The sequence below is a fragment of the Trypanosoma equiperdum genome, assembly GCF_001457755.1.
Source record: "Trypanosoma equiperdum strain OVI genome assembly, contig: ctg_1493, whole genome shotgun sequence".
Classification (NCBI taxonomy): domain Eukaryota; phylum Euglenozoa; class Kinetoplastea; order Trypanosomatida; family Trypanosomatidae; genus Trypanosoma; species Trypanosoma equiperdum.
In genome coordinates this window covers 6,051-19,616 of record NW_027123497.1, presented here as the reverse complement: position 1 = coordinate 19,616, position 13,566 = coordinate 6,051, and the positions used below count along the sequence as shown (strand labels likewise).

The window sequence follows — 13,566 nt, the reverse complement described above, 5'->3', positions numbered from 1 at the left end:
CGATTTCTTGTGTTGAAAGTTGTGTGATTTCTGTCTGGTGCTTGAAGTTCTTACGTGATGTTTCTAGATCTTATTCCTTGCTTTCCTACAAGCTATTGCGAAAAACTGTTTGCCGGACGCGTACAAGATGATGAAGAAAAGTGTGAGCATCAGTGCAATGTTAAAGCTACACAGGCAAGTGGTGGTGCCGGAAGCCGTCGGTTTGGCACAATAACAGAGCGGATGCTCGAAAACGCATCATGGTGACCTACATATACCGACCCAGTTGGGCCTTTATTACATCTAGTACAAGAATAAGAAAAGACTGCACAAGACATTGGCATCAAATAACTAGTTGCACTCAATTTACATAATAATTGCGGCCACACTATTCGAGGCGTGCCGGTGCAGTGTTGTTTCCGATGCGGACCTGCTCGCCACCGGCACCAGAGCTGCGCAGTAAGCGCGCCCTCTTGATTTCCTCGCGTTCGGCGGCAATCTTCACCTCCTCCTGCTTCGTCAGGTGCGAGCGGTACTCCACCATCTTGCTGCGGCGTGTAAGCACCTCCTCGTTGTTCTCGTCCACAGGGTGGTTGAACTCGATGCCAGCAGCGTCCAGAGCCTCCTCTGACTCCTTGAACTCCTCCAACGCCTTCGCCTGCTTCTCTTTCAGCATCGCCAGCTCCTCCTCTACGCCCTGGCGCAGCCTGTATAGCTCTTTCTTCATGTCGGCGTGCTTCTTCGCATTCGGGTCGAATGTTTCCACACAGAACTCCAACTGGATGTGCGTTGTACGGATGTTCCGGTCAATCTCCTCCATCCGCTTCTCTTTCTTGTAGATAAGAGAACCCAACGTGAGGTACAGCATGCGGAAGTACTCCAAGTGCTCTTTATGAACATCCAAACGAAGGGCTGCAAGATCCTGGCTCGTTTTGTCGTGGCGGGCCTTCACCGCGGCACAGCCCTCCGACACCAGCTCCTCCACCAGCCCGGTACAGCGGATCGCGAGGTCGCAGTTGTACACTGTCAGCTCGAGCAGTTTCTTGTGCTGCGAGGCAACCTCCAGGAATTGAGAGTACTCCACACGTCGCTTCTCCTCGCGGTCAATCTCCTCAATCCGCCGCTTGACCTCATCGAATCGCTCCGTGCCAAGCTTCTGCAACTGCCGCTCAAGGTCCTGGATCTTGTTCCACGTCTCCTCCTGCCTATCCTCGTTCTCTCGGATGTAGCGGTCGCTTTTCTCTTTGTTCGCAGCGTGGCGCTTCGTCGCCTCGGCATCCTCAAGGTCAGCCTTCTGGATCGCGTCGTGGATGTGCTTCAGATCTGTCTCACACCGCTGCTTCAGGCGACGCTTCGCATCCTTCATCTGACTCGTTTCCTGATTCGCCTGTTTCTGCACCTCATGGATTTTGCTGAAGGCCTGGTTCTCCTCCTCACATTTGCTGATCAAGCGGAATTTGTCCTGAATCAGATCGATTAAGCGCTCCTGAAGCTGTACCTTCGTCCACATTTGCTCCTCGGCGACCTGCATCTCACCATCATGCATCGCAACGTTCTGGATCTCGTTCGTTTTTTCAAGCTGCGCCAACTGCGTCTTGATCTGGTCGTCAGTTGAGGCAAGCGCATTCTGGATTTGCGTTACGTTCATGATATCCTCCACTTGCTTCAATGTCTGTGTGGGGACCTGCGCCAACTGCGTTGCATCCAGCTGCGAGCGGCGAAGCTCCTCCTCAACCTTTTCAACCTTCGCGATGGCGTTGTCGATCATCTGCGTGAAGCTCACAACACGCGTCTTGTTGCGGTTCTGACGCAGGTCCTGAAGCACCTTTTTCATGGCAATAATGTCCATGAATTGTGCCTTGTCCTCAGGGCGGTAAAGCTCGCGTTGGCTCATCTCGAGTCCACACACGCGCATCAGCTTTGCGAGGTCGTATACCTCCGTTAGGTTCCATTTCGTACCGACGTCCACAGCGGCAACCAGCTCCTCAGCCTTCAGGTGGGCGCCGCGCAGCTTCTGCCTCTGTGTCTCGCTCCAGTCAGATACATGCAATTCCTGTACAAGTTCCTCATTCTCCAAACAGGCTGTCTTCAGCTTCAGGTTGTGGATCTTCTGCTTGCGCGCAGCCTCCAAACCAGTGGCATCGTCAACTGCGGCCATGGTAGCACTCTTTTATTAAGGATAATCGATTTCTTGTGTTGAAAGTTGTGTGATTTCTTGAAAACAGTTGTGTGAAGATTTGAATAAGTTTTATCAAAATTTTAGCGGTCTTTCGATTAAGATATTGTTATAATTTTTAATTTTCGTTGTTTACGCATATTTATATTTTTTCTTTATTAATATATATATATATATATTATTGGTTTATAGGGATTTGTTTGTGTAGACAGCCCATTTTCCTCCGTCCTTTGAATAATGGTCCATTGGGTAATGTACGTCGTTCCAGTTTACGTTTCCCAAGGCTACTTCTGCCTCATAAGGTGACAATAGAGGCTTATCGAACGCGTATCCCCAGTCGATGGAAAGTCTTGGACATGCTACCTGAATATAGCAGTCAACATCCTGAATTCTTGCCAGTTTCTGAGGGAAGATTTCGGACATGAGAAAGAGGGTGACTGTTTTTCCTCGCTTCTCCGCAAGTTGCATTATGCGGTCTACCAACCGTGGGTTTCCCTGACGTCCTAACGTTCCCATAATAAGTGCAAAACTACTAGCGGCTTTTCCCAATTGGACCGCCTCGCGCCGCAGAGTTCTCATTTCGCTCGTGTTGTAGCTTTCTGTTGTCATTGTCTTCTTGTAAGGATCATATTGTAAAGCGTTTAATGTTGGGTGAGCAATTAGAAAAGCTTCAAGATGGAAACGTCCATCACCTACGTACAGCACAAGATCCACAGCCGTTGGGTCCAGTACTGGGCTCGTGCAACCCAACAACTCCCCCCTTGAGAGCGGCTTATTTTGTGGCACAACAACAGGCTGATGAAAGTGGTTCTCTAACATCTGAACCCCAGCGCGCATGGAAGAAACGAACTGAATCGTTGCAATGCAGGCCAGGCGAGTCTCTGGGGGGACAAGGGAGCGAACGGTATCAACGAAATGTTGTACATCAATGTCAATTTCGACAAACACGTACATCATATTTTTTATCAGACAATCTTTTATCGATATAAGGCAACTGTGACCATAGTGAATCAAGAAGTCACAACCCAACGCTAGGGCCGAATAATCGTCTACGCAGCAGGCGCCGTATGTAACATCACCCAGAATTACCATCTCAGCTCCCGTCTGTTCCTCGAGAATATCAGCAATTGGCGCAGCGAACATCAGAAGGCCCTCGGGAAACTGGAGGGCTACGCGCGTAGCGCCCTTTTCCCTTATGCGTCGGGCACACTTCTCAATCTCAAACCTGTAGTTACTTGGAAGACCCAACTCCGCCTCCATGGTGTCTATGGCCCTTAGTAAAGCGTTGAAGAGAAACGTGTGGAGAAGATTGGTGAAAGACGACACAGCGGTATCTTCATTGCAACATCGGCTCACTATGCTCCCTTACCCTTGAGTGTACCTAACTCGCGGCGTATCGCGTCGCTGTGCACCATTTCGGCGTCTCATAGGGGTAACCTAATCCTGCACACAGTTTGGAGGGCGGTGGGAACGAATAGGAGCCAACAAGACAACACAGAGACACCACATGCTACCACGTGCACGAGTTCAGCGGCAAAAAAATGAACTTTACAACAATGCCGAATGATCTCACGAAGAATCCTTCGGGCGTTTGCGCGCTCCAGTTTTCGGCATGAGTTCGTAGATAACGGGATCCGGTTCTAGTGTACACAGACAGTGCGCTATGTATTCCATCCTATATACCTTCAATCGTGAATTGATAGCCGCAAGCTGCCCCTGCTCCCAGTTGTTGTCGTCGGAGAGGACGAAGTTTATGCTGTCGACAGGCCCAGACCCCTGAAGCAGAGCATCCACCAACTCCTGGGGTGTATACGGAATTACAGCCTTGCAGCCCCCACTTTGCAGAACGCGGGCGAAGCTCTTCGTCCTTAAATCAGTCGAACAACACAAAGCAACAGTCCAGGAAGCAAACGGCCGCTCGGTTCGGCGCCGTTGAAGCTGACACGCTTTCACAAGTTCAGAGACGGAGTTACGAAGCGACGCTCTTCGAGCCATTTCCGGGCACCATTCGTGTGGCTCCTCGGGGGGAATGCGATTTTCTTGTCTTGCTTCCTTAATAAACGAGGGTGCGAGCACCCACTTCCCTGCCGCAACGGCACTGAGAAAATATTCAGTTCTAGAAGGTCTTTCGGTAATGTAGTGTGTGCACTCTTCTACACTTATAGCTATCGTAAGTCCTAACGGCAGCAACTGAGAAAGTTCCTCTTCCAGATGTAAAAGTGATCTCGACAGCATAATACAACAAGGGGAAGGTGAAAACTCCCCCCGCCCCCCGCGTGGTGTATCGTCAATTTGAACCCTTTCACCTTCCTTTTCTGGATGAGGCGACACCCCTCTGTGTTCTATCTCTTTCCGCTCGCTTTGCGGTTGCTCCATATCAGCTTGCTTGTAGACTATCATCTGTGACGCTGGTGGAGTTTCCCGCCCGAACCTTCTACCGCACGCTGAAGAAGCAAGGGCATTAAAGGACACCTCTACATTGCAGGCGCATACGTCCCCCTCGCCCCGATCCTCTGCAGACCTACTTTGTGCCTGTCCCACACCCACAGCAGGTGACGTAGGCGTGACACTGGTTGCATCGGTCTTTGTTTCCAGTTCCCCAATCAGGTGCTCGAGCGAGCTTGAGAGCACAGAATCCCTCGGTGTTACGTCCTTGGAGAGACGTTGCAAACCATGGCCGTATGCACTGCTCCCACTCCTTCGCCCGTCGGCCAACACACCAGCAGATGCGACTGTCGCATTCCCCAACTCCTTGTTAAACTCGGAGAACTGTGGTGTATTCATGATGAAAGGGGAGCAGTCCTCCCAATATCCCGCCACAAGTGAGTGGTGTAGCCAGTCCACATGCACAAAAAAACACTCAATCACCCGTAGCTTATACCTTCGCCAGGCCAATGAAGCAACCTTAGTTGACCCTGCCAGGCCGTCAGCACTACCCACAACCAGGTGAGTAGTGTTGCTGCGCGCAAATGAGCCAACACTGTTCGCGCCCAGCACAAAGTCGTCCTGTATAACACACTGCATCCCGGCGCGCTTTAGGGAGTTCCGGAACGCCTCCCGGTCCTCTTGAGGCACAGCGGTGAATGTAATAACTGGTTTCAGAACACTAGAAACAACATACGGCTTCGCACACACACGCCCGTGACCTTGCGCTGCACACTCCTCGAGCCAGGAAAGTGAGACAAACTCTAGGCCGGGCCGAGGTGCAAAGAATTCAGTTGTTGGGCCCAGCAACACTACGTGGGTGGTAACTATTGTCAACGTCTGAGCCTGACGTATACCCGAGCGTTTGATTAGTTCCTTCACATCATCTGATACTAGATTAGGTGGAAAACAGTAGGCAACTGCGCCCGACCTCTCCCGCAGAGCGGTTATGCGCGTCGATATATCCCGCAGACCCGATACTCCTACTAGTCCACCGTACTGTTGCGAAAACTGACAGTACGGTTTAACGCAGCATTGGTACTTCCGGGCAAACTGAACCTTAGCGTTTCGTGATAAATCCGATATTCTGCTTGGAACAACTAATACTGAACATCTCCGGGTCATTTCGGGAGAGTACCTAGCTTGATGAGTCTCGCAAATTCTTTGCACCATCTGTCGTTCCGCAACATCCAATGAAGTTGTACACACCTCCAGCCCTCGAAGTGAGTAGTCAATCCCAAACTCACTTACTCGATCCATCGAGCAGTTGCCTGACAGCACCCACTCTGGTGTAACACATGGAATCCCGTGTACCTTAGCCAAAGCATATTTTTTCCCTTCGGTACTCCTGGCAACCAACACATTGGTCCTGTCCGTCAGTGTTTCTGTGTATGTCATACCTTGCTGCTCCAGCTTAGATTTAATGAGTTCCAGGTCATTTCCAGATATCGCTGTTGTTGTAACAAGCATGTATTTCGGTATATGGCACCCACGAGAGACGAAGACCACCCTCTCGTGGCTTATGGAAGAAACGTACATATGTGTTCAAACATAAGAAGGAAAGGAAAAAGGAGATGCCCATGCATGACATGTGCGGCAAACCAGTATATTCGGATAACAATAAAACGGCTGGTACATGTGGGAAGAAAAATAACATGAGAGGAAAGGAATAATAATAATAAAAAGAAAAAATTACGCGCAGCTACGAAAAGGACAAGACGGATGGCTCTTAGTAGAAGAAACCGAGCACTTTTCCACCAGTATTGCGAGCACGGGCCTCTTCGTGGTCCATGATGCCAAGTGACGTCGTGAGCACGACGAAGCCAAACTGCCGACTAGGGAGAATATTCTTCACCCACTTTTCGAAGTCACGAGCAGTGCAGTCGAACCGAGGGCAGATGGCCCCGCATTTATTGAGGCGCCCATTGAGATTTACGACGATCTTCCCTGCACGGTGGTCGTCAACAATCTCAAACTCACCAATGTAGCCGTGTTTCTGCATTACCTGCAGAAACTTCACTACTACTTTCGATGAAGGCCGGATGAGAACCTGGCGCTTGCCGCGGCGCTCTGCGCCCGCAATGCAGCGGAGCGCATTAGCCAAAACGCTCATCATTGTCATTTTGCTTAACCACTACTAGAAATGACAAAGAAAAAGAAAGCAAGAATGAAGTGTGCAGTAAGTGTTACAAAGCAGACGAACGAACATACACCAACAAGCAAGTGTCATACATGGAAGTGTGTCGATACAGCTTTTTCCGAACCCCCATGGTGCACAAGTTAACGAAGGGAAAAAACAACGCAACACACAACAGGCCCTACGCACTCCCAAGAAAAATTAATGCGTCATGGTCGTAGCTAGAGTTTACCATCGAGTTCGGCTCTACCCTGCCTCCAGAGTCAACAAAAACGGCGCCAGTATCACCAGAAAAAAAGTTTGCATTACAGGAGGATTCGACCGAAGCTAGCCTACTTGATGGGAGGCAATAGTCTCCCAGGAAGAAATCAAATAGACGATGCCAAATTGGACGCGAGTGCCGGTAAGAGGTGCGTCGTTTACCCGAGCATAGTGAGTCTTTGTTAGTAATGCGGGTCGCACCTTCCTGGAACAATTCCGCGTATAGCCGACCCCGCAAGACAGTCTCCACCACTAGTTGCTCGATGTGGAACTGCAGTTTTTTACACGTACGAGCAGCAGCAGGTACGAACATGTGTGACCGAAGCAAATTCGTGAACTGCTTTACGACGCTGGAGCGGGACACGTCCCCTATTTTATGATATGCGTGGGGTTTATCTGTGTCTGAACCCCGCCCACAAGCACCATAGTTGTGGATGGAAACGATACGCCCCGAATCATCTACATTTACGCAAACCACGTCCGAATGTGGAACACCAGCGTTCGTCTGACGTGTCATTTCGATAAGCGTCCCGAGACGGACAGGCGTATTAAAGCTGAGTATTCTACTTTCGCATGGTAGTCTGTACTTCTCCGAGAAAACTGAAACGGACCTGAGTGATCTCGGCAGTATTTGCGATAAGGAAATCGCCAAGCCGGCACAGTGGATATTGTCCGCACCATACACAACAATTTGTTTGCCCCGCAGGAGAGCGGATAAAAGCAACTCCGTTTCGTCAAGACCGGTATCACTCCACTCTAGAAACACCAGCAACCAAACCGAAAGAGGCTTTAGCAAATGAAAGGGGCCTAAAGACACAACCCTACTGTCGCCCAATGATACGCATCTGCCGATTTCAGGTGGCCAACCGACATCAACATCAATAGTTTCCACCAACGGAAGCTTCATCTCGAGATATTGTTTCACTGTGTTCAAAACCGCAGTTTCGCAGGTCGGTTCTTCAGGTATCAATGGCGTCCTTCCAAACAATGCCAAAAGAACACATTCGAAAAAGTTGTGGGTGCGCCTAAACGCATCAGCTTCTGCTTCGTCGTCTTCCGCCAACAACGACATCAGTGGGCGCATTGGACGTTTGCGTGCCTCCTCACGCCGTCTCTCGAGGTCGGGAAACGTAGAGTATTCGGACGCCAACCGCCTTTCTGTCACATCAACCCAGCCCTCTAGCAAAATCCTCATAAAGCAAGAAAGAACAGGCCATCGGCGTATGAGCTCATCACTTCGAGGATGTGTAATTATCACACAAAAACGGCGACTTTCGCCCCGGGCAAGTATGTCTCCCAGACAAAAAGCTATACCGGACACACCACCTGCATCAGGGTCCGACATCACGACAGATTCTTCATTTGACTCATTCGAATCGAGAACACGGGCAACAAGTTCTCTCATTTTCTGCTTAGAATGAGGGCGCAGCGATCCGCTAATTGAATGAGCACTGAAAAGCGCTTTTCCATGAAACGCAGAAAGTTGTGGCATCTGTGCACCAAACGAATTCATTTCTTGATATTCATAATACTCTGTAACATGAAGATCCTTTGGACCCTCAATGGCATCAAATTCCCCCAATATTACCGCGGGAACATTCCATACCGTCTGCATGGCATTCCCTCTGGAATTATGCGTACATAGAAATACACGGAGATAAACAGTTTTAAAGGGGGGTAGAGAAGGAATAAAAAATAAAACAACAAGATTTAAACGTTAGTGAAGCAGTCGAACACATATTGTAACAAGCATAATGAAGAAAAACAATGTGCATTAAGGCGGTATTTTTACTTCATGGATTAATATATCTCAACTCCTCTTGTACAAATGAGGAAAGTAATAAACACACAATGATGGATGACTCAACACTTGTGCAACGAAATCACATGGAAAAAGCGGATGACCATGTAAGACCAAATTTCACATGATCAAACAGGCGATTATTCCCATTCCTCCATGTAATGTTGCCACGCCCATCCACACCAACAGGTACACAAAAATTAAGTTCAAACCGACCGTTCGGCGTGACACCGAAAAGAGGAACCCTTGTCACGACAATACCAAAGCCTACAGACGCAGCACATGTACGAAACCAGCGGTATGTGTCAAAGAGTTCTGAAGACGAATTTACCATTCGAAGATTCCCGACATTACCGAATAAATGCATGGCTGCAAGACCATTATTCGGAAAAAAGAGAAATGGAAAATTTACGCTGAGTGACGTCGCCCATAGCGCATTTCCTCCTGTTGCCGCAAAGTGACCACCCTCTCTCACGCCACCGTCAACTGTCGACGGACCAACACTCCTGAACCCTCGAACGTGACATGACGACAGGAAAAGTCTGTCACTCAACGGTATCCTAGCCCGTTTGTATGACCAAATCCCCGCAACTTTACTGTTCCATTGAACACTGCAAAAAGGGCCCAAGGGCCAGTACTTGGCAGTTTGAATTTCGGTCTTCAAGAAATTGAACCCACCTCCGAGAGGACCACCCGCCAGCTCATTTTTCATGCTCAACTGGACGCCCTTTATGGGTAGCGGGTAGATGCCACACAGATAGGGGTCTGCATGATGCCACACGTTAGAAACTCCCAACTCATGCCTGAAATAACCTTTGAAGGTCGTTCTAAAGTCCTGTAACATTTCATCAGGCAGATTCGTTCCTTCCCTCGATACGAGGAGCCTACGCTGAAATCCGATAGTGAATTCGGATAAAAGACCTCGCTTTTCATTTCTCGTGGTGGCTTTAACTTCGTCGATCCTTTCGTTGCTGGCAAGATGGTACATTTTATTTTCACTTCGTCGCCCCAAATAATACTCACCCGTTTGACCCAAATACGTAGCATTCGAAAGCATTGAAAGCGAAACCGCATGCGCTCGGGATGTAGGGGGAACGTAGCTTCCAGATAGCGAGTACCTACCACCTAAAATATTTTCCAGCGAAAGTGTTAACTCTGGAAGAACTGTTTCTGTTGTGAAGACTCCAAATGTCTTCTTAGGTTTAGCCTCCACAACGTCGATATGAACACAAACATCGTTAGATTCCCCATGAAATGTAGGCTCTAAATTGAAATCTACCTTACTGAAAATACCCATGCGTGCCCATCGTGTTCTAGCTTCGTTCATATTGTTCGTAATGTCTTCAATGTTTTCAGACCGTTTAATTGCCTCGACATCACGACTGATAACACGGGGATGAATGTTTTCAATGCCTCTGATGCGGACGTGTGTACGTATAGGAACGTTAAGCACCTTACCGATATCCTCTTCGCCTATATAGACCTCTTGAGGAGGTACACTACTCTCGCTAGAAAAGGTCATACGATCCTCACAACTAGTGTCCCTAGGATAAGTAAACTTGTGTGTCCCTTGTAGGGGTTGAGAAAAAACTTTAGTGCACAGAAAATGGCAAAACAAATTACTTTATGTAATTTTCGATGATATTTTCGGACAGAATGCTAATAGTTAACACGACATTGTAAATCCAGGTATACATGCATTCATGCAGGAGCGTACATTAATATAATAGTAATAGAGGAAGCATACTATGATACGGCCGGTGGCCCTTACAAGGAAACTAAAACTACGGCTTCCATCATTGCGAGAAAGCGTACTAGATACGTCACAATGATGGGGCTAAACATCTAACAACGAACCCGTCCTCCTCGCACGGTTAGGGAATAAAACAGCCTAATATGCTCTGCCTCGGTCAAGATTTGGAGGCGACCACTCATTAACGATAAGTTCGGGGAAAACATTAGGTTTCAAAGTTGAAGTACCAAGAAGCATATTGACACACTCTTGGAACCCTTGGGTTATTGCAGGGTAAGCTGTATGGAGCTGACTCAGGTTATAAATCGATTCGCGATTATGAATTGCCAATGAAGCCAACTCAATAATGCTGCTTGCATGCGGTCCAACAGCTCGCACACCAAGAACCTGCATTTTGTGATCATTTGTAACGATAAGCTTCACAAAACCGCTCGTATTGCCCATTGCGAGGGCCCGACCCACAAATTCATAACCGTACCTGGCCACCTTGTATGCTATGTGTTCCTTCCTGCATTGTTGCTCATTGCGACCTACAGCGGCCACCTCCTGATCAAGAAACATAATCGTCGACAGATTGTCCAGGCGTTGAATAAGTTCTCCCTCCGGATATGGACGATACATATGCTCAATACAGGAACGCGCTTCCAACTCCCCAACGTTAACAAGCGCCACCCTTGAGCCGACATCACCACACGCATAAATATGCTTGTGTGGAACAACGCAATAAAACTGGTCACGCTGGATTCGACCCTGCTTCAACTCAACACCGATTTTGTCGAGTCCAATGCTACCCACATTTGGATCCCTTCCTATTGAAACCAACGCCTTGTCGACCACGTGGTCTGTTAGCCTGTTGTCTCTCAAATCACGCAGCGTGTAACGGAATTGGCCGCCCTCCACCTTGTTGCTTTGCAAAGCAGAATGGTGGTGAAAATTGACCATCTTTGCCTCCAGGAGCTTCTGAACGAAGAGAGCAACATCATCATCTTCCATTGGCAATATTCGATTAGACTTTTCAATAACATTTACTTCGGTAAGTCCAAAGTTCGCAAATATCGATGCAAACTCACATCCTATAACGCCAGCGCCGATAATGACAATGCTTTTCGGAAATGGTTGAGTCATTATATCATCGGAAGTGAAGACAACCTCACCGTCGGCAATTACGGAAGCATGTTTACGAGGTTGAGCGCCGCACGCAATGACAAAGTAGTCGGCCCGTACCTCCTCAATGCCTCCACCCAACAGTTTAACATCGACACTGTGAGGTGACGTAAATGACCCATGACCACATATAACGTCAACGCTAACCTTCTCAAGCTGATGAAGAATCTGGCCGTGACGGAACTCTGCTGCGCAATCTATTGATTTCTTAATATTCGAAAAATCAATACATGGGAGAGCTTGACGGCACTTCATAAAACGATTGGCGGTTTGGCCGTTCATAAGGCGGACGAATTTTGCCATTTCCCATAACGTCTTCGACTGTAGCGCACCGTTCCAAAGGTCAGCACCTCCAATCCGTGATGACTCGATTATGCAAGCCCTTTTTCTATAATCCACAGCCCGCAACGCGGCGGCCACTCCTGCAGGTCCTCCCCCTATGACACAAACATCCACATTTTTCGCCCAGCTGAGCCGGGTTTTAGCAAACATTAAAATTATTCGGTAAACCTGATACGATAGCAGGGAAATAATTAGCGGAAGTAAGAGTTTTTCTCAGGCAGAAGCGACAGAAAGTTAAAATACGCAGCTGAGGGTTATCGTAGAGAGTCAGATGAGCACATATATTTATCTTATGGGAAGTCAAATGGCACACACTGAAGGAAAGCAGCAACACAAACACCCTATTATACCACTTCCTTCCTCTCAGCGGTGCTTCTAAAACCATTCCCCTTCACTCCCTCCTCCTAGAGCGGACGCGACCAGGTGCAAGAGAACGAGAAGGAAAGGCGCAGCGGGCAGATCTGGCCATCCGGACGAGAACACACTAAGCATCCTGACTGAAAACGGCGGTGCTAAGCGACAGTGAAGGTGAAAAAAAGAACCACAACAGCAGTGTTACAGCAGACAGCGACACGCGTGCAAATTTCGCTTTGCAAGTCAAAGGTAATGGGGAGCGAGGGGAGTTGGCAAGCGTCCACCGGTAGTGTGGAGCGCGAGGCCCGCGCAGTTCGCCGCACCCTCCATTAACCAGGCCAAACGAGCCAAACAAATCGAAAGGGGGAAAAGCACGACCACTCCTGAGAGCGACAATATTGCACCCAACCCTTCACACACATCCGTACGGAACCGGAGGCTGCATGAAATTCCGCCTACGGTCAGCCCAGCATCGGGAATATGGCTCAGCACCGCGCACCCAGCGGTCCCGCCCAGCCCCGCAATAATTCTAAGCAGCGGTCACCGCCCCGACGCCCCCATCACATACTTCACCGTCCGAAAGCAAGGAAGCGGCCAGACGTACGTTCAGGCGGACGGGCGGCAACATAGCGCACAAAACCCGGGAGGGTAGTTCAACCGAAGGAAGCAGCTTCCTCCTCCCCCACCGGAGTCGACGTCAGCATCAAACGAGGAGGAAAACAAAGGAAGACCGGCACCATGCGGCCCCTCGAAAAGAGATATGTGCGGCGGGTGGTCAAAGCACCCGCGCAAGGAACATAATACTGCAAAGGGCTTTTAGCCCTTTAACGGGCGAGCACAGCCGGTCGGGTATATGACGACGGGCAAGGGGGCGGCGGATCTGTCCCTAAGAAACGCCGAAGCCATCTTTCACACTCCAGTGCCGCAACAACGCGGTTCCCCCGGGAGTGGGTGGGGCCCGTTTCTCAGCATGATTTTCCCTCGCCCGAACCCCACTTCGGCTCACTGACGAAAGCCTTTCCGCGCACAGACACCAACAAGAAGCACGACGCGGCAGAAAATCGTCACAGACGACCACGTAACGGTCTAGCGAACCACTTACACAGTTCCCTTCTTCGAGGGGTAATCCCTTCAGAGAGCCCCTCCTCAGCGGATATCACATAACCAAGAGCCAG

At 49.2% G+C, this 13,566-nt stretch overlaps 6 protein-coding genes and 1 pseudogene across 7 annotated transcripts; all 7 read right to left on the bottom strand.

Moving 5' to 3' along the window:
- Window positions 1-367: 367 nt before the first annotated feature.
- TEOVI_000658700 (69 kDa paraflagellar rod protein, putative) lies at window positions 368-2,137 on the bottom strand (the record flags this gene model as incomplete). The annotated part of the gene is made up of 1 exon (XM_067221810.1): window positions 368-2,137. One exon carries the CDS (start codon window positions 2,135-2,137, stop codon window positions 368-370), a length of 1,770 nt encoding a protein of 589 aa, XP_067077911.1.
- Window positions 2,138-2,341: 204 nt separating this feature from the next.
- TEOVI_000658600 (diphthamide synthesis protein, putative) lies at window positions 2,342-3,415 on the bottom strand (the record flags this gene model as incomplete). The annotated part of the gene is made up of 1 exon (XM_067221809.1): window positions 2,342-3,415. The coding sequence occupies one exon, from the start codon at window positions 3,413-3,415 to the stop codon at window positions 2,342-2,344; it is 1,074 nt and encodes a 357-aa protein (XP_067077910.1).
- Window positions 3,416-3,724: 309 nt separating this feature from the next.
- Window positions 3,725-6,118, bottom strand: TEOVI_000658500:pseudogene (annotated as a pseudogene). Its single transcript has one exon. A coding segment is annotated over exon 1 (2,394 nt).
- A 190-nt stretch (window positions 6,119-6,308) lies between these two features.
- TEOVI_000658400 (40S ribosomal protein S15A, putative) lies at window positions 6,309-6,701 on the bottom strand (the record flags this gene model as incomplete). The annotated part of the gene is made up of 1 exon (XM_067221808.1): window positions 6,309-6,701. One exon carries the CDS (start codon window positions 6,699-6,701, stop codon window positions 6,309-6,311), a length of 393 nt encoding a protein of 130 aa, XP_067077909.1.
- Window positions 6,702-6,897: 196 nt separating this feature from the next.
- TEOVI_000658300 (Vesicle coat protein involved in Golgi to plasma membrane transport, putative) lies at window positions 6,898-8,592 on the bottom strand (the record flags this gene model as incomplete). The annotated part of the gene is made up of 1 exon (XM_067221807.1): window positions 6,898-8,592. The coding sequence occupies one exon, from the start codon at window positions 8,590-8,592 to the stop codon at window positions 6,898-6,900; it is 1,695 nt and encodes a 564-aa protein (XP_067077908.1).
- A 268-nt stretch (window positions 8,593-8,860) lies between these two features.
- Window positions 8,861-10,300, bottom strand: TEOVI_000658200 (Tob55, putative; the record flags this gene model as incomplete). Its single annotated transcript, XM_067221806.1, has 1 exon — window positions 8,861-10,300. The coding sequence occupies one exon, from the start codon at window positions 10,298-10,300 to the stop codon at window positions 8,861-8,863; it is 1,440 nt and encodes a 479-aa protein (XP_067077907.1).
- A 369-nt stretch (window positions 10,301-10,669) lies between these two features.
- TEOVI_000658100 (dihydrolipoamide dehydrogenase, putative) lies at window positions 10,670-12,187 on the bottom strand (the record flags this gene model as incomplete). Its single annotated transcript, XM_067221805.1, has 1 exon — window positions 10,670-12,187. One exon carries the CDS (start codon window positions 12,185-12,187, stop codon window positions 10,670-10,672), a length of 1,518 nt encoding a protein of 505 aa, XP_067077906.1.
- Between the last annotated feature and the right edge of the window lie 1,379 nt (window positions 12,188-13,566).